Raw genomic sequence first — 27,598 nt, 5'->3', positions numbered from 1 at the left:
TGGGTCACCTTCCATTCAGCCTGTGGTTGCCCCAACAGCTCGTGTACAGAGTTTGTCCGCTCCCGTGATATCACAGCCTAGTTCTACTATGACGTCATCTGTGCCATTTGCTTCCTCTCTCATTCAGACTGTGCTTGACACTGTCAACTTGGCCCTTTGAGTGAAATACAGCCATATTCTTATGAGGAGACGGTGTACATCTCCTCCTTCATCTTCATCGTCGTTTTCCTCACCCCCATCTTCATCATCTGCCCCTCCTGTTTGTTCCCACATCAGACATTGGAGGATTATGGACTTTTTTGCAGCTCCTCTCCCTGAGAAACAGAAGACCATCTCCTCTTCTTTGCTTCTGGACCACAGCCATGTTTCTCGTGTTTTGTCCGTCAATGTTTTGCTGCCATAGTGATGAATATGACTGCGGTTCTTCATCCGACTTACTGCTTCACCGTTCTCGACGCCGTTCCTCATCGCAATCTTCAAGAAAGGGCCATGGCCGTCATTTGTCTTCCCACATCCGTGACCGTTGTTCACCTTCCCACATCCACGGCTGTCGTTCGCCTTTCCACATCTGTGGCTGTCATTCACCTTCCCACATCCACAGCCGTCATTTGCCTTCCCACATCCGCGGCCATCATTTGTCTTCCTAAATCTGTGGACGTGAGCTACAGGATGATGCACGTCTGTCACACGAGAACAGGTCTTCAGCATCTCTAACCAGTAATCAAGACCCCTCTCTTTCCTCTACATCAAAACTTCAAGCTCCTGCAAAGATATTAGGATCTAACAGATTTTATGCTCTGATACTAAACCATGCAAATTCTTCAGGTGGAGGATTTGGAGAATCAGGAGTTTCTTCTCACGAAGAGGTAATTGATCTTATTTGTGAGTTCAATAATCTTTCTAAAAAGACTGTAACTCCATCTACAATCATACCGACAAGAATAGAAGCCTTGATGGGACCAAAGAAGGACTCGAAGACATCTTTTGAGTTGTCTTGTTCCAGTCACCCTGTGTCAGTCCTCATTCATGTAAATTCCTTGATTTCAGGACAGGATAACTCCCTTCATTCTGGCAGATCGTTCAAGCTTCTCCCTCCTCCTCTACCTCGCCACATGAAGTATTATACAAAACCTCTCGTGCCTCTTCTGAGTAGACAGGTCAATTCTGATGTTGTCTGTCTGAAGCCAGGTTTGACCCTGGATCAGGTCAGAGCAGAAGGCACTTCTCTTTCTTTTCAAGAAGCTCCTTATTTGGAGTCAACTAGCTTTTCTGGCTTCCAAACTGTTTCTTGGCTGGATCTGTGGTCTTCAGCTGTTGCCAAGATTTCTTCTTCTCCTTTGTCAAGGTATAAAGTCAATAGTTCAGCTTACATCAGATTGTTGCAATCTGGTGCTAAGGCTATTTCCTACCTTACCCATCTGAGTGCTAATTTGTGGGCTAATATCCTGCTCATTCAACAACCAGTGAGTAAAGAAACAGCTCCTTCTTCTCTGAATGTTCCAAGGCAGAATCTGCAGCCTCCCAAGAAGACTATAAGATCACCTTCTAAGAACAAGACTTCTTAACGTGTTTCGTCACCAAAGAAGCCTTCCCAACAACATCCCTTTCATTCATGCTTTTCCAGACCAGGAAGGACAAATAGGGGCAGAGCTAAGGGAGGTAGACGATATAGTGGTGCCCCTCCTTACTCTGCGCCACCAGTGGGGAATGCCTGGTGAGCCATTGGACTACGTGGCAGAATTACGGAGCAGAGCCGTGGGTGGTAGACGTCCTTCGGGTAGTGTACCTATTACATTTCAATTTTGCTCCTCCTCGCTCTGATTGTCCTATCCCTCACCTCACTTACACCCAGGGCTCTCTGAAACACCTAGCTCTCCTGGAAGAAGTGAGAAAGATGATGAAGAAGGGAGCTGTAGAACAAGTAAAGCTCCTTCCCCATGGTTCTACAGCAGTCTTCCTAGTCCCCAAAGCAACTGGCAATTGGAGACCAGTGATAGACCTATCAACATTGAACCTCTATCAGAAACACAAGGTTCATGATGGAGACTTCTCAAACAGTCTTAGCAGCCATTACATTCTGACCATAGCTTTGAAGGACGCTTACTTCCAGATCCTTATTGATCCCTCCTCCCGGAAGTTCCTTTGCTTCAGTCTCGGTGAACTGGTGTTCCAGTTCAAAGTTCTTTGCTTCAGTCTGACAACAGCTCCCCAGGTGTTCACAAGAGTTTTCACCCTAGTGTCGACATGGGCTCATGCTCAGGGAATTTGCCTCCTAAGATATCTCAATGATTGGGTGGTGTTAGCGAGTTCTCAGGAAAAGATAATTCAAGACCAGGACCATCTTCTCCAATTTTGTAGTGGCTTAGGCAATATGATAAATTTGGAAAAGTCCAATCTTCAACCCAGTCAAAGAATCCTTTACCTGGGAACGATCATAGACACTGCCTTGTCAGAAGAGTTCCCATCAGACCAGATACAGAAGTTCAGGACAGTGGCTCGCTCCTTCATATCCAAACGGAACCAACTGGCTCGGCAATGCCAAGTGATCCTAGGAATTTTGACATCGCTAGAGAAGCTGGCTCCTCATGCCTGTCTTCATCTTTGTTCCCTGCAGTGGAGGCTGAAGCAATTTTGGTCTCCAGCAAGGGACTCTCCTCAGCTACAGGTCCCTCTGTCAACAGAGGTAAGAAGAGACCACTGTCAGGTTTTCATCATCCAACTACCACAGGTCTCTTCTGTGGCGGTTGAATGACAAAAACCTGACAATGGGAGTGCCTCTTCATTTGCACCCTCTGGAGTTCCTCCTGTTCTTGGATGCTTCTTCCAAAGGTTGGGGATCACATCTAGAAGATCTCCTGGCTTCAGGTGTGAGGAGTCCTCAGGACAGGAAACTTCACATCAACGTGCTAGAGTTGAAAGACATCAACGTGCTAGAGTTGAAAGCAGCCTTCCCAGCATTTCAGGAGTTTCAAAGAAAGGGTTATGGGGCACTCCACTGTTCTGATGTCAGGCAACGCTACGTGGTAGCTTATGTGAACAAACAAGGGGGGGGGGAGTGTCACGCCAACTTCACTTGATAACAGCCCAGTTACACCAGTGGGCTATCCACAACTCAGTGGACCTCATGCCCAGGTATATTCCAGGCAAGACGACTGTAGTGGCCAACAAGCTAAGTCATCAGGGACAGGTTCTAGGGACGGAGTGGTCTCTGAATCAGGATGGGGAAGACAGGCTTTTTCATCTGTGGGGGAGACCAGTGATAGACCTCTTCACGACAAGGTTCAACAGGAAGCTAGAGGTCTATTGTTCAGTAGTTCCAGATATCTTCGCCATGGCAGAGGACGCCTTGCAACATCCTTGGGACAACCTGGATGTCTATGCCTTTCCCACCTTTTGCCTGATCCGTCATGTCCTGAACAGAGTGATGGTTTCCCAGAATCTCAGAATGACCCTTGTAGCTCCTTTATGGCCTCAAGCAGAATGGTTTCCAAATCTTCTAACTCTGCTCTCAATGGTCCAGAGAAATACCCCCTTGGCACAATCTTCTCTGTCAACCTCATGTAGAGTAATACCATCAATCGGTAACATCCCATTTCTTCATCGTTGGAGACTATCCAGTATCTCCTGTGAGCAAAAGTCTTTTTCTCGCAGAGCAGCAACACAGGTGTATGGTTACCTCAGAGGATCTTCTTCAACTGTGTATCAGGGGAAATGGGCCGTCTACTGTGATTGGTGTCGTCGACAGGGTTTCTCTCCACTCACAACCTCTATTCAGCAGATAGCTGATTTTCTGATGTTCCTCCTAACAGAAAAACACCTTTCTGTTTCTGCTATTAAGGATTACGGGGTTGCCTTGGGATTGGTTCTTCGTTTGAAGGACATGGACCTAACTTCAACTTGGGAAATCTCTATGCTGCTCAAAAGTTTTGAACAATCTCCATGCTGTTAAAAAGTTTTGAACAGTTTTGTTCTCCTAGAGAACTGAAACCTCCTACCTGGGATCTGACTCCGGTACTAAGTAGTCTCACCTGAGCCCCATACGAGCCACTGCGTCTGTCATTGGACAGGAACTTGACCCTCAAGATAGTTTTCCTTCTAGCCTTGGCTTCTTCAAAGAGAGTAGGCAAAAATCCATGGCCTGGCTTTTGATGTTAACCATACCAGGTGCTGGAAACCAGTAGCATTTGAATTTGTTCTGGAATTTGTGGCTAAGACTTAAAACCCCTCAGTTCATGATGACAGACTTACCTCCTTTTCCATCCCTTCCCTTGGGGATTTTGTTAACGACAATCCAAATGAATCGCTCCTTTGCCCCATCAGAGCACTGCGTTGCTATCTAAAAAGGACTTGACATCTCAGACCAGGATGCCGAAGACTTTTTGTTAGCACAGGCCGGATCAAGAAAGAAGCACCCAAGAATACTATTCTGTTCGTGAAGTGATTAGGCATGCCTACTCCTTATAATCATTTTCTACTGCCAATACTGTGCATGCAAGAGAACATGACATTAGAGGACTAACTTATCTCTTATGTTCATAGAATTCTGAACGCTGGTTCTTGGCTCCGCCAAACCACGTTCACTTACTTCTGCTTGAGGGACGTTGCCCACAGGTCCTTGGACACTTTTTCCTTGGGTCCAGTGGTGGCTGCTCAGCAAGTTGTGTAGCTCATCCAGTGCCCTTAGCAGGACATTCTGTATCTTGCCTACGATGATGGTATGAAAGTGAGAATGACTGAGATTACTGTACTGGTCTCTTTTCCTTTCTTCTCTACCTACGGGCAGTAACAAGATGGTTCCTTCATACGCTGCATTGGGCCAGATACAAGCGAGCGAAATAGTCTTACTTAAACTGTTTTTAATCTACACAAATAAACATAGCAGTAGCAAACCCTTCCTCTCCCTAGCAAGGAGAGAGAGAGGAATGATAACAAACAAGTACGGGTGGCTACCTTAGTTTGTTATCTGAACAGATATAGCCATTTAACTTCCTCTAATGCAATGAATTTCTCCATTGGACTTAGTCCAGTACTGCGACAGCTGGATACCCATATAACTAGCAGATCAGAGGCTTAGGTCCCCTTCCTTTGAATTCTCTTATTCAGGAAGTATGACCGGGTGTGCCGAACCTCCAGTGGGTTCAGGATTCTCTTACCTCCCACCAAGAGTGAGTCTATCCTAATGTTAAGACTTAGGTTTGTTCCACATATGAACAAATGACAAATTTTAAATTAATTTGTATTTTTTATAGCTAACAAACCTGCAGTCTTAACATTTACTGCCCACCTCTAGCCAGCCCTCTTTCAGTTAACCATGAGTTGAAAGAAAACTAAGACCTCACGGGGTTGAAACAAGGTCACTGCCCACTTCCCATCTTGCCTCCATGACGGATGCCAGATACCACCAATTCCTTGCATAAACAATTCTTGTTATTTTTTACTGGTTTCCAGCTGGTGCCAGAAGATTTATCCTAATGTTAAGACCGCGGGTTTGTTAGATATGAAAAATATAAATTAATTTAAAATTTGTTATTTTTCCTTCCAACCTTATTTGAATAAATCTCAGAATTATAGAGGTGTGCAGCTTATGTCTTTATCCAAAGACTTTCTGAGATTGTAGTTTTATTTATATTATAAGATTTACACTTTTAGAGCACAAATATGAAGTTGCATCAATTTTATCGTGTAGTCAGTGAAGTAAGCTTACATGACCACAGTATACAATACACTTAACCCTTTAACGCCGAAGCCCTATTTACAAAAATGTCTCCTGTATGCCGGCGGCGTTCGGTGAGTTAGTGCCGAAGCGGAAAAAAAGTTTTTTTCAAAAAATCACAGCACGCTTAGTTTTCAAGATTAAGAGTTCATTTTTGGCTCATTTTTTTTGTCATTGCCTGAAGTTTAGTATGCAACCATCAGAAATGGAAAAAATATCATTATCATATATAAATATTGGAATATATGACAGCTGAAAAAAAACTCGTATATAATTGTATACAAATCGCTGTAAGAAAAACGGTTAAAGCTAATGACTTAATTTTTTTAGTTGTATTGTACACTAAATTGCGATGATTTTCGTATATAACAAATTTTAAAACGATCAAAGCAACACAGAGAAACTATTATCACAAAATGATGCATGAATTTAAACGCGCAGACGTAAAAAAATTTTTTTTTTCAAAAATTCACCATAAATCGAAATATTGTGCTAGAGACTTCCCGCTTGTTGAAAAATGAAGCTAATTGATTGAATATTACTAGAATGTAAGAGTTTTAGCTTACAATTGCAGTTTTCGACCATTTCGGTCGAGTTAAAGTTGACCGAAAAGTCGAATTTTTTCTATTTATCGTGATTTATATGAAAATATTTCAAAACTGATAAAAGCTACAACCATGAGTTATTTTTTTGTTGTATTGTAAATGAAATTGCACACATTTTCATATATAAAACTTTATGTAACGACTAATATAAAATGGTGCAAATATTACGACAACGAGACAAAAGAATTTCTGAGATGTTTGGCGAGTTATACAAGAGATGTAAGGAAAAATTTTTTAAAAAATGCACCATAAATTGAAATATTGTGCTAGAGACTTCCAATTTATTGCAAAATGAAGGTAAACGATTGAATATTACTAGAATGTAAGAGTTTTAGCTTACAATTGCGTTTTTTTGACCATTTCGGTCGAGTTAAAGTTGACTGAAGGTTGAAATTTTGGCAGTTATCGTGATTTATGTGAAAATATTTCAAAACTGATAAAAAAGCTACAACCATGAGCTAATTTCTGTTGTATTCTACATGAAATTGCACACATTTTCATATATAAAAGTTTATGTAACGACTAATGTAAACGATGCAAACATTACGACAACATGCTGTAAAGAATTTCTGAGATGTTCGCCGAAGTTAGCGCAGAGACGTAAGGAAAAATTTTTTTTTTTCAGAAATTCACCATAAATCGAAATATTGTGCTAGAGACTTCCAGTTTGTTGCAAAATGAAAATACATGATTGAATATTACTAGAATGTAAGATTTTTAGCTTATAATTGCATTTTTTACCATTTGGTCGCGTTAAAGTTGACAAAAGCTTGAAATTTTGGCAGTTATCGTGATTTATTTGAAAATATTTCAAAACTGATAAAAGCTACAACCCTGAGTTATTTTCTGTTGTATTCTACATGAAATTGCGCACATTTCCATATATAAAACTTTATGTAACGACTAATATAAAACAGTGCAAACATTATGAAAACGTGACTGAAAAGAATTTCTGAATTGACGTAAGGAAAATGTTTTTTAAAAATTCACCATAAATCGAAATATTGTGCTAGAGACTTCCAATTGGTTGCAAAATGAAGGTAAATGATTGAATATTACTAGAATGTAAGAGTTTTAGCTTACAATTGCGTTTTTTTACCATTTCGGTCGAGTCAAATTTGACCGAAGGTTGAAATTTTGGCAGTTATCGTGATTTATATGAAAATATTTCAAAACTGATAAAAGCTACAGCCATGAGTTATTTTCTGTTGTATTGTACATGAAATTGCGCACATTTTCATATATAAAACTTAATGTAACGGCTAATATAGAACAGTGCAAAAATTACGACAAAATGACGAAAGAATTTCTGAAATTTTCGGCCGAGTTGCCTGATGGCGTAAGAAAAAGTTTTTTCAAAAATTCACCATAAATCGAAATATTGTGCTAGAGACTTCAAATTTGTTGCAAAATGAAGGTACATGATTGAATATTACTAGAATGTAACAGTTTTAGCTTACAATTGCATTTTTCGACCATTTCGGTCGAGTCAAAGTTGACCGAAGGTTGAAATTTTTTGTAGTCGACGTTTGCTACGTCCACTCGGCATTCAACAGACAATTTTAGTCGACGTTTGCTACGTCTAACAGGCGTTTAAGGGTTAAGACACAGTACAATACAGTAATGCATTTCAGAAAAAATAATTGTTTCATATAGGACTGAAAATCTATTTATGGAGTGTAAACAGGAAACAAAAAATATAATACATAAGTTCAGAAAAAATTAATTTCTAATTGTAATAAGAATGGAAAATGCAAGTTAAGAATAAAATTTATTTCAAATTGTAAAAAACAAGAAAAAAAGAGAATTCATGCTCCTTATTTCCCAATCTAATTATCAATTTTCTGATAGGCCCTATGGCAAAAATTCTTGTTCAGCCTCCACTGATCTGTTTCCAGAGTATTCATCAGTCTTACAATATCAGTAGACATCTTTTTGTATGTTGCCTCAAGTATTTCTACTTCCTTGGTAAAGCTATTAATGGTAAAACTTGGTAGAGCAATGTTGCATGAGACCAATACTTTCCTTTTTAACAGTCTAATACAATTTCAGAAAGCGCCAGTGCTGTATCTTTTTCTCCAAGGTAAAATAAAGCTGATGAACAACACTTAATCTTCAGGTCATTTCTCATCACCAATGTTGCCTTATTTATAGAATGTCACTTATAACACTTATAGACCAGTCTTTACTTTCCGAGTACTAATGAGAATTTTTTACATGCATCTTTTTTACTACTGACAAACCTACCCACAACTGCAGCTAATATATTACACAACAGATTACCTGAGACAATACTTATCAGGCATCCACTCATGGACACCAACATGCACAGTCTGCCAACTCTGCTGTCACTATGAGCAATAAATAAAATGTTTTTAGCATCTAAGATTACTTCAACTGGGTGTTGAACTTGTATCAATATACAGTATACAGTACTACAGAAATTTATTAAAAAAAGATACCTGAAATCACATCCTGGAATATACAATGAAATCTAGGTATATATCCCAAAGACAAATCCTAGCAACTGCTTAACAATAAGAAATAAAGCTCGATGAGTGAGTATTTTTTTTAAGAGCAGTTTCACCAGACCACTGAATTAAAAGAACTCTTCTAGGACTGGCTCAAAAGGTTAGTTAGTAATCTTATGTGTAGTCAATTAGATTTAAGAGGCTGAAGTTTTGTAAAAATTTTATAATTGTTTCTTTAGAAACTTTTTCATTTTCAGCTACAATTTCTTTCATTGTGGGGTTTTTAAAATACAAGTTTCTTGGGCACTGATGTTTCTGGCATTCCCTAAAATATGTTGTATACAGTAAACCTCTGTATTCGCGTTCTCATGATTCGCGGACTCACGCATTTGCGGGTTTCTGTGGAACATATCTACCCATTATTCGTGGAAAACTCCCCCATTCACGGTATTTTTCACTGAGAAATATTCTCTAATTACTGTATTTTCATATAATTTTCATGAACAAATGCAGTTTTTGTGATAAGCATTTTTACAGGTTTTTTTGTGTTTAAACTATCAAAATAGGCAGTTCTAAGTGTTTTTAGAGGGGTTTTAAGTATTCGTGGATTTTAGCTATTCGCAGGGGGGTTGCAGTATACATCCCCCACAAATATGGGGTTCACTGCAGATACTTGTACAGTACTTGACATATATCACAATTGGTGGGGGGTTGTGCTAGATTACTATGTCCCATTCTTTATCTTATTAAGAGTAATTCTTGTTTTCTACCATTTCTTGAAAATGACAGCCATTCTCTGACAGTATCTTATAATACAGTAAACCCCCCATATTTGCGGGGGATGTGTACCGCACGCCGCCCCCCCACCAATAGCTAAAATCCACAAATGCCTAAAACCCCTCTAAAAACACTTAGAACTGCCCATTTTGATAGTTTAAACACAAAAAAAAACCTTCTAAAAATGATTATACAGTACCTGAGTATTTTAATAGTTTTACCACAAAAAGTGCATTTAGTCAAGAAAATTATGTGAAAATACAGTGAAAATACAGTATTTAGTGACTATTTCTCAATGAAAAATACAGCGAATGGGCGCATTTTCCACAAATAATGGGTAGATACGTTCCACAGAGAAATCCGCGAATATGTGAGTCCGCGAATAGCAAGACCGTGAATATGGGGGGGTATATTGCATTCTTAATTTGTTCATTACAGGGTGTTATTCCAGGTGTTATTCCAGTTACAATGCCACTTTTCCCATACCACTGAGTTAATTATATTTAACCAATTCTCAACTGGCAGATGGAATTGAGATGGGTAATTTTACTGCTTTTGCTGCAATATCCACTTTTTAGTTTTCTGTAAAAGAAAACTATTGTGCTGGCTTTGTCTGTCCGTCCGCACTTTATTCTGTCCGGACTTTTTTCTGTCAGCCTTCAGATCTTAAAAACTACTGAGGCTAGAGGGCTGCAAATTGTGTATGTTGATCATCCACCCTACAATCATCAAATATACCAAATTGTAGCCCTCTCATCTCAGTAGTTTTTACTTTATTTAAGGTTAAAGTTAGCCATAATCGTGCTTCTGACAATGATATAGGATAGGCCACCACCGGGCTGTGGTTAAAATTTCATGGGCCGCGGCTCATACAGCATTGTACCGAGACCAACGAAAGACAGGTCTCTTTTCGGTGGCCTTAACTATACACTGTAGCAGCTATACAGAAAACTCGATTGGGCCGAAGAAACTTCAGCGCATTTTTTACTTGTTTGTTTCCTTCAATTACTATACAAGAGATGGAATCCAACATATTTTTATTTTATATGTTTTTGTTTAATTCTGTTGAGCAGCAGTTCAATATGAAATCTAAGGGATGTTTTAAACTATCCAATTTTACGGCTTCAGTTGCACTTTTTGAGTCACTGTATAACATCGTTTAACTTCTTTATGGTTATTGTCAATACTGCACTTTTAATGGCATATAATTCTGCTGTATATACAGTTGCTTTTAATGACAAAGAATTTTGCATTTTAAAATCGCAAGATATTACTGAGTAGTCCACCCATTCATGTGTTTTGCATCCATCTTTGTATATTTCATATTTTCCACTATGCATCCTCATATGTTCAAGTACATATTGTTTTATTAACATCTGATGGTGACTGTACCTTTTTTCACATCATTACGAAGGGTGGTACAAACATCCACTTGACTGATCATCCAAGGTGCTATATAGTATTATTATGTGATCTATAAGCTTTAATATCTAATAGGTCATTGCTGTTCAAGAGTCTATCTGTTCTTATTGGAAAGGGAGGTGGGCATCAAGTTCATAAAATGTTGTTTTTGCTGGTGGTGATCCTGTTCTAATTTTCAAACCTCTTTGCATTGTTAAAATTTCTAATCAATATGAAAAGGGTAGATCTCCACTACTGTAACTGTTATTACTGACCCTGTTGGGGATGATTTGAAGGATCCTATTGCAAGCCTAAGGCCCAAATGATGGACAGGGTCTAATGATTTCAGCACAAATTTTTAAGCTGAACTATATATATATATATATATATATATATATATATATATATATATATATATATATATATATATATGCATCAATATACTATATATATAGATATATATATATATATATATATATATATATATATATATATATATATATATATATATATATATATATATATATATATATATATATATATATATATATATATATATATATATATATATATATATATACTGAACTTCCATACTCTAGAATTGGTAAGCCAGATACTTCATATAACTTCAACATGGTGTCTATCAGCTTCTCAAGTGGTATGAGCTAGCTTTTAAAATAAATTATATGCCCTGATACTTTTCCCTTTTATGTAATTTATGTATGCTTTCCAATTTAAATGTCATCCATTTTTAATTCTACGTTCTGACCACTTATCCATCTTTTTTATCTTTATAAAGCGGAGCTTTTGTTTTTCAACTGAAAATTGGAAGCCTACTGACTTGGCCGAAGCATGAATTTAGCCATTGCAGTACTTAGTATTCTTTGTATATATCTTAACTTCTGTGAAGTATAAAATACAGTACTGCAAAATCAACATACAAACTGCTATTAACTCCTTGAGGTAAGGTTTTAACAATATCATTATTGCTATAGCAAATAATGCAACACTCAACACGCTTCCTTGTGGAAAACATTCATCTAATCTGTAAGTGTTGGAGTTAGCTGTATCTATTTTAAATGTTCTTTCATTTAGGAAGTTTTTAGTAAAAATTGGCATTTTGCCCCTTAAGGGCCACGCCAACTGCCGAATTTCGAGGAATTATCAATTTTTAGCTTTTTAGTTTTGGACTGGCATATCTAAATAAACATGTCCTGAAATGTTATTGCTAAAAAAAAAATTTAATTTTTTTTTTTACATTTGTTAACCGCATTTACAAGCCTGTGAGCGGCATTTAGCGAAAAATTGTTGCAAAACATCTGTATGACTTTTTAGGTGAAAGTGAGTAATATACAGTACTTTACTTTCCTACTAAAATATACATTATCTGCAATAAAAACTGGCTTGTTCTCTCAAAACATATAAAATCAGAGTAAATATGTCTCACTGTGTCTCGATATTGCCCCGTGAGTGACACTGAGCAACAAACTGTCACACAATGTCTGTATGACTTGCTATTTCCAAATAGTAGAGTGTGAGAAATATACTTTAGTATCCTACTAAAAATACCCATTTTCTACAATAACAGCTGGCTCGTTCTCTCAAAAAAATATCAAATCGGAGTAAATATGCATATAAGTATCTCGATATTTTGAACTCAACATACAGTAGTCGTATCACAGATGTACCATGCCAACTAGTTTACATATAATATGTTGTATTTCTTTACATATTTTTTACTGTGTATTTTCTGAAATATATAATTATATAAACGTAGGTAACAGTTCCTAACAGAGCATCAGGTTTACCCATAACCCATCTGAATTTGTGAGTGAGTTTCTGGTCTAGGCGACGTCCTTGTACTTTGTGACATGGCATGATGCATTTCCTTTTTGCATTTCCTAACTTCACATTGCATTCACAAAATTCCAATACCAGGAAGCAAGAGAGAGCCCACCCTTATGAGGGGAAAAATATCACTGGCCATTCAGTGATCAAGACAATGAAAAGACTGAGTAAGAGTTGTTGGACAGCAAGATAGATAAAAAAAAAAAAGTTGAAGTACAAGGATCTAAAGGTGAAACTGGTAGAAAACCACCTTGTTACACTAAGAATAGTCAGAGAGGTTGAATAGCAAACTGAAGTAAGGAAGCAGGAATCAGGTATTGTAAAAGGCTAAAAAGTGGGTGCAGCTAGGGGCCCAAAGGATGCTATAACCAACCTTCAGCAATATCTACAGTGGACCAAGTGTGGTGCACTAACAGCACTAACCCCCCTTACGGGAATGTTGAAACAGTGTGCTTTTAATCACAAAATTATCTGCAGCACAAAAAGATAAATTTTCACACCATTTTTATTTCTACTTTTATTGAGGCATTCCTTTCCCATTATATCCTTCACTCCTTACTTATTCCTACCTATTTTTGGTAATTTGCCAATAACATTCTGTAATCCTATGCACATGACAATCATCAGCTTAACAGGCAGCCAGAATATTACAATATGACCTTATGCTTGGGACCCTGCTGGATACAAGTGTTTTTCCTTATTCAAACACATAACATTCTCAAGTTTTAAAGGTGAAAAGGTAGGTCATTCACTTCTATCCTCCTCCTTATCAATGAATACCATAAAAGCACTGTTAATATCTTACTGAGTCATTAATATTCAATCCTGATAGAAGTAGTAACTGATTAGAGCAGCAACAAAACCCTGAGAAAGAAGCCATCAAGATCTAGGCTGCTGGTCCTCATACCCCTCCACCAGTAAGGAATTACAAATCTTGTGGTTACTTACTGAGAATCCCTCAAACTTAACTTTTTATATTCTGTACAGATTTCCATTCAAGCTACTGATCCTATTGCAAAGGGAATGATGTTTAATATTAGTAGACATTTTCATAATACAGTAGTCCCTCTAATTTATCAGACCTCAACTTACCAGCTCTACCATTATGAAGGTTTTTGCTACACTTTTTCCCACTCTTTTTCAAAGAGATGATTGCCACATCAGATGGCCAGACCCCCGATGCATAAGCTGAAGTAGTGCTGTTTATTCAAAAACTGATTCACTCACTTATACATCAATCATCCTACTTTAGCAACAAACACTTACCTTGGTATCATAGTCTAAAAGATTAAAAGCAGCTGACAAATCTTTCGTCTTATGCCTTCGTCCAAATTTTGTGCTGACCCACGATGTATTTGATGAATGGCGACGAAACAATTTCTTACTTGATGGTTTGTGGGAATCACTACTTGATGGTGACACACCAGGATTGTTTTCTGCAACACAGGAAGTCATAGGCTACTCAAACAAATAATATAGTATTGTTTGATCATTTAAGCAATTTATCCACAACATTTAATCACTATGAAAATTCTTTAATCAAGACATTGTACTGTTTCACCACAGCAGGGTCACCTCATCTTTACCTTCAATTGCCTTATCAGCTTCATCACTAGTCTGCGGAGGTAAGTCTCCACTTGTGCACTGACCCATCCCTTAAAATTCAAGCTTCCAAACTCAAGTGATTCAACGTGGCAGTGTGGTCAGTTTCAGTTTAAACACACTGCAAAAAAATATAGCATTACTTCACCACCCCCAAAATACAAGTATAAAACTAAATCTGATTAAATCATAATAACATATAATAATCAAACTTCAAATGTCCTATTATGCTAGGACATCCTAAGACTTAGAATTACAAATTCACATGATGAAAAGCCTATCAGAGAAGAAAACGACAAAAATCACAATCAAGTGAACCTCCAAAAACTAGTAAAATAGTAATAGTTTAAAATAATTTGATAGAATTTGCAAAAGGAGAAAGTTGCAAGAAAATCTGAGCAAAAGTAAAGTTATGTGGGTAAATGGGACCTATGATGATAGAACAGTGAATATTGGTATACAGTCATACCCCGAACTTACATGAGGTTAGGTTCCAGAACCCCTCGTGCAAAGCGAATTTTTGTGTAAATATGGCATAGTCTCTAAAAATGCTAATAAATGCTTATTTCTAAAGTTTAAACACTAAATATGACCCTAATCATGCTCCCAAATGATTAAGCTAACTTTTAAATGAAATTAAAAATACAGTAATTTCATTTAAAAGTTAGCTTAATACATTACTCTTAATAGATAAACAGTTGACATTTCATGCTTATTCACGAAATGCTTTTCATAAACAAACAGTGTTTTTTATTTGGACTTATACAACTCCTAGTTATTATGTCTCTATGGTCTAGAACATATCTGCCACACTAGCGCATTTACACTTTGTAGATGGTACAGGTAAAATTAGATCAATTTAAACTATCTACTGTACAGGTAAAGATGTAGGCTACAGAGAAATAATAAGTTGTAAAGATGTGTGAGCGCTAACTATGAATGAGAGAGAGAGAGAGAGAGAGAGAGAGAGAGAGAGAGAGAGAGAGAGAGAGAGAGAGAGAGAGAGAGAGAGAGAGAGAGAGTTGTCCTTACTTGAAATATCAAGTTAAATTATTTATGAATTATTACAGAGACAGAGAGAATAACAGGAAGAGAGAGAGAGAGAGAGAGAGAGAGAGAGAGAGAGAGAGAGAGAGAGAGAGAGAGAGTTATTCTTACAATATCAAAAGAAGGAAATTCGGTATTATACTAACTTTTAAATGAAATGAAGTTACTGTAATTTCATTTAAAAGTTAGCTTAATACATTACATTTATAAAAGAAATAAATGGTTGATGTAAGAATATAGGAGAGTGTGAAGATCAGTATACTGTTTCTCTCTCTCTCTCTCCATTCCACCAATCTATTTTTAGAAGTCTTCTCAACCTCATTTTTAAAAACTTCTTTATTCTGTCTCTTTCTCTTTGTTCTGAAATGCTCTATGTCTCTATGTTTTAGAACAGCACATTTACTGTTTATAGACGGTACCGGTAAAATTAGATCAATTTAAAATTATCTACTGAACAGTTGAAGACATGCAGTTGCGCTAACTACGAGAGAGAGAGAGAGAGAGAGAGAGAGAGAGAGAGAGAGAGAGAGAGAGAGAGAGAGAGAGAGAGAGAGAGAACTTTGACCCGCTAATCAGCAACACTCCCGCTTCTTGTCATGTTAAATCGACATGTCTGACAGTTTTGCCTTGGAGCTTCTTACAAAAGATGTGGGGAAAGAGATCTGTTTATTTAAAATATGTATCACATATGAATTTTGTAATTACAGTTTTTTTTATTATTATTATTATTATTGTTATTTAATCTTATTAATATTTGAAAATTAGTACTTATTATTAAGTAAAAAATGTATTTATCGTACAAAACAAATAAATATATAAATGTACCATAAAAATTCTCTCATCTCAGTAAAAGAGAGAGAAATTATTACTTTTATTATTTAATGTTATTTAATTTACACACAAAAGCTTGAAAACTTATAAATTACATAAAAAATTAAACAAACACTTTTGCAGGGTTTCTCAGTATTCACAAATGTTTGTGTGTCTATGAAAAACTCATGTATGGCAATTAGTTAGGTTCCAATGAAAAGTTTGCGTCTTTGAATTCGTGCAACTCAAATTCGCGCAAGTTCAGGGTATTACTGTACAATGGAGAGAGAATGCAAGAGGTTATTTTGTTTTGCATTAGTAAAAGTAAATTTTGTGAATGATGGTAGAATGAAAGAAGAGGCAAGGTACACAATAAGTGAAGTATGAGAAGTAAGAAGATATTAATTATAGTGTAGTATGAAAAGCAGATTGATATTATGAGTCAGTAGGCAGCTCAAAAACACATACATACATACATACATGTATGTGTATATATATATATATATATATATATATATATATAATATAATATATATATATATATATATATATATATATATATATATATATATATATATATATATATATATATATATATATATATATATATATATATATATATATACAGTACACACACACACATTATATATATATATATATATATATATATATATATATATATATATATATATATATATATATATATATATATATACTGTACCATAAACCCCGTATTCACGATCTCACAATTCGCAGACTCACATATTCATGGATTTCTCTATGGAACATATACGCATTATTCGCTGAAAAATCTGCCCGTTCACAGTATTTTTCACTGAGAAATATTCACTAATTACTGTATTTTCATATAATTTTCATGACTAAATGCACTTTTTGTGATAAAACTATTAAAATACTCAGGAAGTGCGCATATTACAATATTTCACCTTACAATAATTCAGTTTTACAACTAATACCAATACAGCAATATTTATAAAATATTTTTAAATTTCGCGCGGGCGCAGGCAGCAGCGTACAATCAGGCAGCAAGAGAGACCAAATAACAATAGACCACCTTCTTTTCCTCCAACTCTTTAGCCCATCTTCTAGTTAAAAAATAAGAGAGAATGATAAAAATATTGTTAGTAACGTTATATTTTTGCATAAATGCGTATAGCCATAAATAACCAACTGAGAAACTGTTGTTTGTTTATCACCGAATCAGATAACAACAGCTGTTTTGTTCGTATTTCAACCATCGTACAGTAAAGCACAATTACAGTAGGTTATAGTACAAATGGCGTTAAGTAACATACGACTGATATATTTTTACATTATACCCTTATTCGGTATGGATGAAAGATCGGCAAGGAAATATACTGCTAAATTTATGCTGCAAGTTGTAACTGAAGCTGAGATAACAATGTTCAAGCTGCTAATGGCTATAAATTATTGTGCATCGGCAACATGGATGAAACTCTACCGTAATTAAAATTGGAGAGAAAGTATTTTAATCAAAACTACTGGGCATGAAAGAACACATTACTGCTATTTTTACACCGATAAACGATAAATACTTAAAGCTTGTATTATGATGAAATCAAGTGAAAACAGCAAGCAGAATCTTTTTTTTTTTACAAAAAACAACAGCCCCAAACGACCAATGTCATCTATTAACGAAAAAACAGCTAAACAGATTTCACAAGGAGACGTATTTAAGTTATATTTCGACTTAAAAACACTTCGCATATAAATAAAGTACCTAGAGATTCATTTATGCTAACTAGAAGCAAGAAAAGTGCTCTGAACTGAGTTAAATGCGGCAAAATAAACACCATGTAAATGACTTCCAAACCAAAACACTAATCGCTATGATCACAATTTATAATACAAAAGCAACACAAGAATATATACAATATTACTGGATACAGTGAATTAAAGCATAACATTTTAAAAGATCCATGGAAAAGATGCATATTCGTTATGTTTAGTATACCTTAATTTTACCAGACCACTGAGCTGATTAACCCTCAAACGCCGACTGGACGTATCATAAGTCGACTAAAATTGTCTGTTGGGTGACAAGTAGACGTACCGTACGTCAACTACAAAAAATTTCAACCTTCGGTCAAATTTGACTTAACCGAAATGGTCGAACAACGCAATTGTAAGCTAAAACTCTTACATTCTAGTAATATTCAATCATTTACCTTCATTTTGCAACAAATTGGAAGTCTCTAGCACAATATTTTGATTTATGGTGAATTTTTGAAAAAAACTTTTTCCTTACGTCCGCGCGGTAACTCGGCCGAAGATCTCAGAAATTCTTTCGTCATTTTGTCGTAATTTTTGCACCATTTTATATTAGTCGTTACATATAGTTTTATATATGAAAATGTGCGCAATTTCATGTAAAATACAACAAAACACAACCCATGGTTGTAGCTTTTATCAGTTTGGAAATATTTTCATATAAATCACGATAACTGCCAAAATTTCAACCTTCGGTCAACTTTGACTCAACTGAAATGGTAAAAAAACGCAATTGTAAGCTAAAACTCTTACATTCGAGTAATATTCAATCATTTACTTTCATTTTGCAACAAATTGGAAGTCTCTAGCACAATATTTTGATTTATGGTGAATTTTTGAAAAAAAAAAACTTTTTCCTTACGTCCGCACGGTAACTCAGCCGAAAATCTCAGAAATTCTTTCGTCACTTTGTTGTAATGTTTGCACCGTTTTTCTAATAGCCGTTACATAAAGTTTTATATATGAAAATGTGTGCAATTTCATGTAGAATACAACAAGAAATAACTTATGGTTGTAGCTTTTATCAGTTTTGAAATATTTTCATATAAATCACGATAAATAGAAAAAATTCGACCTTCGGTCAACTTTAACTTGACTGAAATGGTCGAAAACTGCAATTGTAAGCTAAAACACTTATAGTCTAGTAATATTCAATCAATTACCTTCATTTTGCAACAAACGGGAAGTCTCTAGCACAATATTTCGATTTATGGTGAATTAAAAAAAAAAAAACTTTTTTTTACGTCCACGTGTTACAAATTCATGCATCATTTTGTGATAATATTTTCTCTGTGTTGCTTTGATCGTTTTACAATTTGTTATATACCAAAATCATCGCAATTTAGTGTACAATACAAAGAAAAAAAAATAACTCATTAGTTTTAGCCGTTTTGCTCACAGCACAATTTGTATACAATTATATGAAATTTTTTTTTTGCGCTGTCATATATTTCAATATTCATATATGATAATGATATTTTTTTTCATTTCTGATGGTTGCATACTAAACTTCAGGCAATGACAAAAAAAGGAGCCAGAAATGAACTCTTAATCTTAAAAACTAAGCGTGTTGTGGTTTTTTGAAAAAAAACTTTTTCCGCTTCGGCGCTAACTCCCGAACGCCGCTGGCATACGGCAGACACTTTTGTAAATAGAGGCTCGGCGTTTAAGAGTTAACAGCTCTCCTAGGGCTGGCCCGAAGGATTAGACTTATTTAACGTGGCTAAGAACCAACTGATTACTTAGCAACGGGACCTGCAGCTTATTGTGGAATCCGAACCACATTATAGTAAGAAATCAATTTCTATCACCAGAAATAAATTCCTCTAACTCTTCATTAGCCGGCCGGAGAGTCGAACTCGGGCCTAACGATTGCAAGGACACAACTGAAGCTGAGATAACAATGTTCAAGCTGCTAATGACTATAAATTATCATGCATCGGCAACATGGATGAAACTCTACCGTAATTAAAATTGGAGAGAAAGTATTTTAATCAAAACTGCTGGGCATGAAAGAACACATTACTGCTATTTTTACACCGATAAATGATAAATACTTAAAGCTTATATTATGATGAAATCAAGTGAAAATAGCAAACGGGATCTTGGTTTTTTTTTACAAAAAACAACGCCCCCAAACGGCCAATGTCATCTATTAACAAAAAACAGCTAAATTCATTTCACAACGAGACGTATTTAAGTTATATTTCGACTTAAAAACACTTCGTACAGCATAACGAAAAATAACCTTGCCCCATATAAATAAAGTATCTAGAGATTCATTTATGCTAACTAGAAGCAAGAAAAGTGCTCTGAACCGAGTTAAATGCGGCAAAACAAACACCATGTAAATGACTTCCAAACCAAAACACTGATCGCTATGATCGCAATTTATAATACAAAAGCAACACAAGAATATATACAATATTATTGGATACAGTGAATTAAAGCATAACATTTTAAAAGATCCATGGAAAAGATGCATATTCGTTATGTTTAGTATACCTTAGTTCTACCATACCACTGAGCTGATTAACAGCTCTCCTAGGGCTGGCCCAAAGGATTAGACTTATTTAACGTGGCTAAGAACCAGCTGGTTACTTAGCAACGCAACCTGCAGCTTATTGTGGAATCCGAACCACATTATAGCAAGAAATTAATTTCTATCACCAGAAATAAATTCCTCTAACTCTTCATTAGCTGGCCGGAGAGTCGAACTTGGGCCTGGCGAGTGCCAGTCCAGATTCAGATGGCTGGGCGCCACAGGAGAGGAGGGGCAGTGTGAAGAGACAGAGAGAGAGAACAATAATTCAGGTATGTTTACATCAAAGCCTATGTACAGCAACAGTCCTTGACTTTTTTGTTTATATCTTATGCTACAGTATACTCCTTTATACTTTTACTGTACTTCGGCACTATAAAACACCATTAACGGCACCAAGAAAGCACTGTAAAGTCGAATTGCCGTAGGTCGGTGGCGCTATAAGTTGAGGACACTCTACTATTCTCTATCTATTTTCTTACTAACCCTCTTGAGTTTTCAAACCGCTAGGTTGGAGGGCCACTGGGTTTATGCAATGGCACCATACCCAAGCCACCAGTGAGCGGTGTGATTTGAACCCCAGTCCTCTCGACTGGTAGGCGAGAACTTTATCACTGCGCCACCACAGCAACAAATTATATATATAAGCAATCCCTCAATTATCTGTATCACCATTGTCCGACACATCCAGATCAAGGCCCCAAAGACCTGTATATAAATTTTTGAAAATTATAAAAAAAACCATCCTCAGTTGGTTGGTAATGCTGAGCAGTTTAACAAAAATGTTGGTAATAACATGTACACTTAAACAGACTGAGAAAGGGTTTTAGGGGGTAGGGGAGGCCTTGGGAAATTTCCAAGATGGGGAAGGGGTCAGATGGCTGGGTGCCACAGGAGAGAAGGGGCAGTGTTCATGAAGGGATAGAGAGAGAACAACAATTCAGGTATGTTTACATCAAAGCCTACGTACAATAACAATCCTTTACTTTTTTTGTTTATATCTAATGCTACAGTATACTCCTTTATACTTTACTGTACATTCTCACTTTTTATTTTTCCATCCCAAAAGTTAATTACAATTATGTGCATAGGTACATAAATATGCACACACTCACTCCAAGGCACCAGTGAACCTGTCTGGTTTTGTCTTGCCTACATTTGAAAATCACATTTTAAATATTTTTACAGCGATTAAAATTTTCTCTTTAGTTCAATTATGATATGTGTGATAACCATAAATAGGAGTCAATTAACTTATTTCATTAAAGGATATGCACAGTACTGAAATATAGCATTGAGAGAGAGAGAGAGAGAGAGAGAGAGAGAGAGAGAGAGAGAGAGAGAGAGAGAGAGAGAGAGAGAGAGAGAGAGAGAGAGAGAGAGAGAACAACAACTGAAGTATGTTTACTTTGAAGCCTAATACAGTAACAGACACACACTCTTCACTATTTTATTTATATTTTATGCTACAGTATTCTCATTTATAATTTTACTGTATTTTCTCATTTTTTTATTTTTACAAACCATAAGATAAACAAATGGCGGCGGGACCATTGGTTTTTTAATACATATTACAATGATGAAATAACATGATAATAATACAGTTTAAATAGATTCAGTAAGTAAGATATCAATTTCATGACCATTACCTTTATCTTAAATACATCTGTAATAGCCTACTTGACTTATGCAAATGGATACTGTGAGTGTAATACCTAGCTTAGGTCAGTAGTTCACACACACTTTGTATCTTGTGTATAGTAATAATATATAGTGACAACTGAAAAGAAAGATGCTGTATAAAAATACATTAATGGTCATAAAACCATGGTAGGCTGTGGGTAAACTGGTAGGCTGAACTGTCATTTACAAGAGAGAGGAAAAGAAGGGGATGTGTTTTTTTCAAAGTATATTTATGCAGTAAATTTTGTTACAAATATGGGGAATAAAGGTGAATAATTGCCTTTTGCAAAAAGTTTTCAGTTCAAAGTGTGACAGTTGTTGTTTATAAGCATACCGAGTGTTGACAGTTATGTAGTACTGACAAGGTTAGGTGAGGAAGGGAGCAGAGTTGCCTTTGAACACCCCTTAATAATTTTACTCACCATTATCCGACAGGCCCTTGGCTCCATTAATCCAGATAACTAAAAGATTACATACTGTGTGTGCATGTATACATATACAGTATACATACAGTACATACTGTATGTATATATACAGTACACACACACACATACACACACACACACACACACACACACACACATATATATATATATATATATATATATATATATATATATATATATATATATATATATATATATATATATATATATATATCAATGGCACCAAAGGGGTGGTAGAGAGAGAAAGAGAGAAAGGAAGTGAGAGTAGAGGGAGTGTTAGGGAGAAAAAGAGGGGAAACAGTGAGAGAGAGAGAGATTAGAGGGGGTGTTTGGGAGGAGAAAGAGGGAAGAGTGAGGGAGAGAGAGAGAGTGAGTTTGTTGGTTGTCATTCAAGAGTTATCCCAGGCAGCACCGGGTTGGTCAGCTAGTATATATATACACACACTGTGTATATATATATATATATATATATATATATATATATATATATATATATATATATATATATATATATATATATATATATAGCTATATGACTAACTAACCCGGCGCTGCCTGGGATAACTCTTGAATGACAACCAACCAACTCTCTCTCTCTCACTCTTCCTCTTTCTCCTCCCAAAGACCCCTATAATCTCTCTCTCTCTCTCTCTCCCTCTCTCTCTCTCTCTCTCTCTCTCTCTCTCTCTCTCTCTCTCTCTCTCACTTTTTCTCCTCTTTTTTTCTCCCTAACATCCCCTCTACTCTCTGTCTCACTTCCTCTCCCTCTCTCTCACTGCCACCCCCTTCCCAACCCCCACCCCTTTTGGTGCCATTGATGTCTTAATCCCACAGTATTCTTTTCCAGATAGTAAGTCATATGTATACCAAAATTAAACATGATAAATTCGTAAAGCTTATTTAGTTACTAAGTCTATGGGCACAACCAGCCCCGTTTCACAGACAAAACCAGCCCCGTTTCAGGGAAGCCCTTCCCACCCCTACCACCTTTGGTGCTAGTGATGTCTACCCCCCACAGTGCTGATTTCTAGATAGTAACTCATATGTATACCAAGTTTGGTTGAGATTGCTCAATGCATTTCAGAGTTATGCTGGCACATACACACACATACATCCATTTATATATATAGTAAACCCCCATATTCGCGTTCTCTTGATTCGCGGATTTCTCTGTGCAACGTATCTAGCCATTATTCGTGAAAAATTCGTCCATTCGCGGTATTTTTCACTGAGAAATATTCACTAATTACTGTATTTCATATAATTTTCATGACTAAATGCACTTTTTGTGATAAAACTATTAAAATACTCAGGTATAAGCATTTTTAGAGGGTTTTTCTTGTATTTAAACTATCAAAATAGGCAGTTCTAAGTGTTTTTAGAGAGGTTTTAAGCATTCGTGGATTTTAGCTATTCGTGGGGGGGTATGCATCCCCTGCGAATATGGGGGGGTTTACTGTACATATTATGTGCATATATATATATAGTATATCTATCTATCTATATAAATTTTTTTTTTACAGTCAACCCCAGTATTCGTGGGGAATAGGGGCCACAACTACCCGTAAATAGCTAAAATCCACAAATACTTGACATCCCCTCTAAAAATGCTTATAACTGCCTATTTTAATAGTTCAAACACCAAAGACCCCCCCCCTCTCAAAATGTTTATATTTGCCTATTTTAATAGTTCATACACCCATTATATACCTTAAACTATCATCCTACACCAAATATACCTTAAAACTTTCATCCTAAAACACTTTAATATCATTTCTAAGTCATCTTACAATATTACCCTTAAAAATATATGGCTGACAGCTAAGTGTGAAAAATAATAAAGTTATGCCTGAGAGAGAGAGAGAGAGAGAGAGAGAGAGAGAGAGAGAGAGAGAGAGAGAGAGAGAGAGAGAGAGAGAGAGAGAGAGAGAGAGCAAAAATACATAGTCAAAAAGTATTCCAAGTACCTGGTTATTACACAGCTATTCACAAAATTCAAAAATTTACCTCACTTCAGCCAGATACCTGAACTCTCATAACAATAAAAATTATGACTAAGTAACAGTGATCCCTTAAAAAGCTCATTAATCACATGAAAAATCAAACTAAATTCATAAAAACAAGTGTGAGGTATCAACAGCTGAACAAGAAATATACTAGAGTAAAAGGACATCACTCCATCAAGCAACTTGAACTGTTTCCCTGATCTTAACTCACTTCAGCAAAACTAAAGGAACAAAACATGTTTATCACTTTGCCTTATGCACACAATTAATGCTATTCACTGACGGTCAACAAATGAAACACTGTTTTTTTTTAACATTAAATACTGCACAAAAATTTGTTTTATAAATAACAAATTTATAATTACGATTCACAATCTGAAAAATTTAATATTACTTGAAAACAACACAAAAATTTAATTAATTCTTGAGTTAAATTATTAAACAAAACTAAAATCACAAAACTTTAATTTATTAAGAAATTAAATTAATCAAGCAAAATTTAAACTATCAAGAATTACTCAAGACTTAAAAAGTAAATCTTAATAAATGAAAATTAAATCAAGTATGCAATGTTAAATTATCAAGAAATATTTAAATCACAAATATATAAAATGTGAAAAATCAAGAGATTGCAAACACAATGACACAAAAATACAACAAAAGATTTATCAATAAAAATTTCACTAAGGCAAAATTTCCCTAATATACCTTATTATACCATGGTAATAATAAGTAAAATTCACTTTACCTTACACAAGCTTGTGAAAACTTTCTCAAAATCACTTGAAATGCCATTGCTTTAGATTCACAAAACACTTTTTGTATGGCGCTGTTGCCAAATATATACACTTTTCCTACACTCTTATCTCAAAAGCTAAGATTAATATCAGTGACCACAAATATTTTATGTTAAAATTTCTCTTTGAAGAGAGAGAGAGAGAGAGAGAGAGAGAGAGAGAGAGAGAGAGAGAGAGAGAGAGAGAGAGAGAGAGCCAACACTAACAGTCTCTAAAATCAGAATGAACAAACTTTAAAATTCCAGTAGGAAATGAAACAATCAGATGATGTCATTAAGGCATTTTGGGAATGAGATACAAGAGAAAATTCTAGAAGAGTAAAATGTTTTGAACACAATCTGGACAATACATGATCAGAGCAATGCAATCTTAAACATGAAGCAATTGCCACGTGCTTCAGTGCAACACTTGTTCATATTTCTCAAAAGGTACATGTCTTTACCAGAAAATAGTGTGGAACACAATCAGAACAATATGTGTAACATTGTGATATCGTTCGTCTTCTTCTCATATGGGACAAACCTTCTACAGAAATCTTAACACGATCAAAACAAGACTGCAACTGGCTAATTATGATTGGCATGTTTTAAAAGCAAAACAAAAAACTGAGTTGGTTTCCAGCACGGAGCAGCTATTGTTATCTCTCGCCTGTCAACACATTATCTTTTGCGATGACAACTAAAGTGAAACAAACCTTCCTACCACACACACGTTGCTCATGTACTACGTTACTATTAAAAATGTATTATTTAATTCTAAATTACGCTGTTAAGTTATCTAAATCATTAACTCTTTTGAGATCTGACATCACACTACAAATGATATTGCAACAATTATTATTATTACACATAACACATGATAAACAGAAGAGTAAATATATCAAAACTATGGGATGATATACATACTACAAGGCAATATCATGAAAATATGCACATAAAAATATTTAATACACCAGTGACAGTATGTACACAAAGGTAAATAAAGATTAATTCACAAAACAAGGGTATAAGAATATACATTATCAGTAAACATTAAACTAAAATCAATCATAAAAAAAGAGGGGAAACTCCCTCACAAAGCATCAGAGCTACAAGCCAATCAGCAGTTGGCAAATCTGATATGCTCTATGACTGGCTTTTCTAATACTTCCAGCCAATAGTGTGTCATGCTACAAGCCAATCAGCATTGAGGTAACATATCCTGCTATGTGTTTCACTACTTCTAACCCTTCCAGCCAATAGGCCCCTTTCTATCTGTCTACCTATCTATCCATCTCTCACATTCTACAAGTATCCTTTGGCATAAATGGAGAGAGAGAGAGAGAGAGAGAGAGAGAGAGAGAGAGAGAGAGAGAGAGAGAGAGAGAGAGAGAGAGAGAGAGAGAGAGAGAGAGAGAGAGAGAGAGAGAAGGGCTGAACGGAGTTGTTTACATCAGTTAAACAATTAAAAATATCAGGACGAAAGGTTTTTCATACATATTGCGATAATAATAGATCAAATATATATATATACATACATACATACATATATGTATGTATGTATATCTTTCTATCAACCACTCTCCCTTTCTATCTATCTATCCATCTTTCACATTCTACGAGTATCCTTTGGGAGAGAGAGAGAGAGAGAGAGAGAGAGAGAGAGAGAGAGAGAGAGAGAGAGAGAGAGAGAGAGAGAGAGAGACTCTTTGCACACGTGCTAACCCCCTTCACGGTCAATATGTCCATGTGTCAAGATGATTGACAGTTAGGCCTTCATCCCTCCCTCTTAGTCGGAGATAGGAAAAGATTAGGGAAAACAATTATTGAGCTAAAATCTTACCTAACTTACTATATTTGTCTTAATGAATTGATATTTGGCTGTTGACATTAATATTAATATTTGAAAATTAGTAAATTATTTACTTATCATACAAAACAAATACACATACAAGTTACATATCCATAAAAATTCTCTCTCTTATCTGAGTGAGAGAGAGAGAGAGAGAGAGAGAAATACAACTCATACACTACTGACAGTATATACCAAAGTATTGAGC

General features: G+C 35.8%; 1 protein-coding gene across 4 annotated transcripts in view; it reads right to left on the bottom strand.

The window, feature by feature from the left end:
- The window catches only part of LOC136853958 (endonuclease/exonuclease/phosphatase family domain-containing protein 1-like), a 185,585-nt gene that overhangs the window by 115,499 nt on the left and 42,488 nt on the right, over window positions 1–27,598 (bottom strand). For all 4 annotated transcript variants that reach the window (XM_067129877.1, XM_067129886.1, XM_067129859.1 and 1 more), the window contains exons 4-5: window positions 14,402–14,538; window positions 14,082–14,251 (exon numbers count right to left, since the gene is read on the bottom strand). In XM_067129877.1, the coding sequence (XP_066985978.1) occupies window positions 14,082–14,251; window positions 14,402–14,468 (237 nt within the window). In that variant the 5' untranslated portion in view covers window positions 14,469–14,538. The remainder of the gene's footprint in view (window positions 1–14,081; window positions 14,252–14,401; window positions 14,539–27,598) is intronic.

This window comes from Macrobrachium rosenbergii, chromosome 3, assembly GCF_040412425.1.
Source record: "Macrobrachium rosenbergii isolate ZJJX-2024 chromosome 3, ASM4041242v1, whole genome shotgun sequence".
NCBI lineage: Eukaryota > Metazoa > Arthropoda > Malacostraca > Decapoda > Palaemonidae > Macrobrachium > Macrobrachium rosenbergii.
The sequence above is the reverse complement of the archived record's forward strand: the minus strand, read 5'-3'. Positions and strand labels throughout refer to the sequence as shown.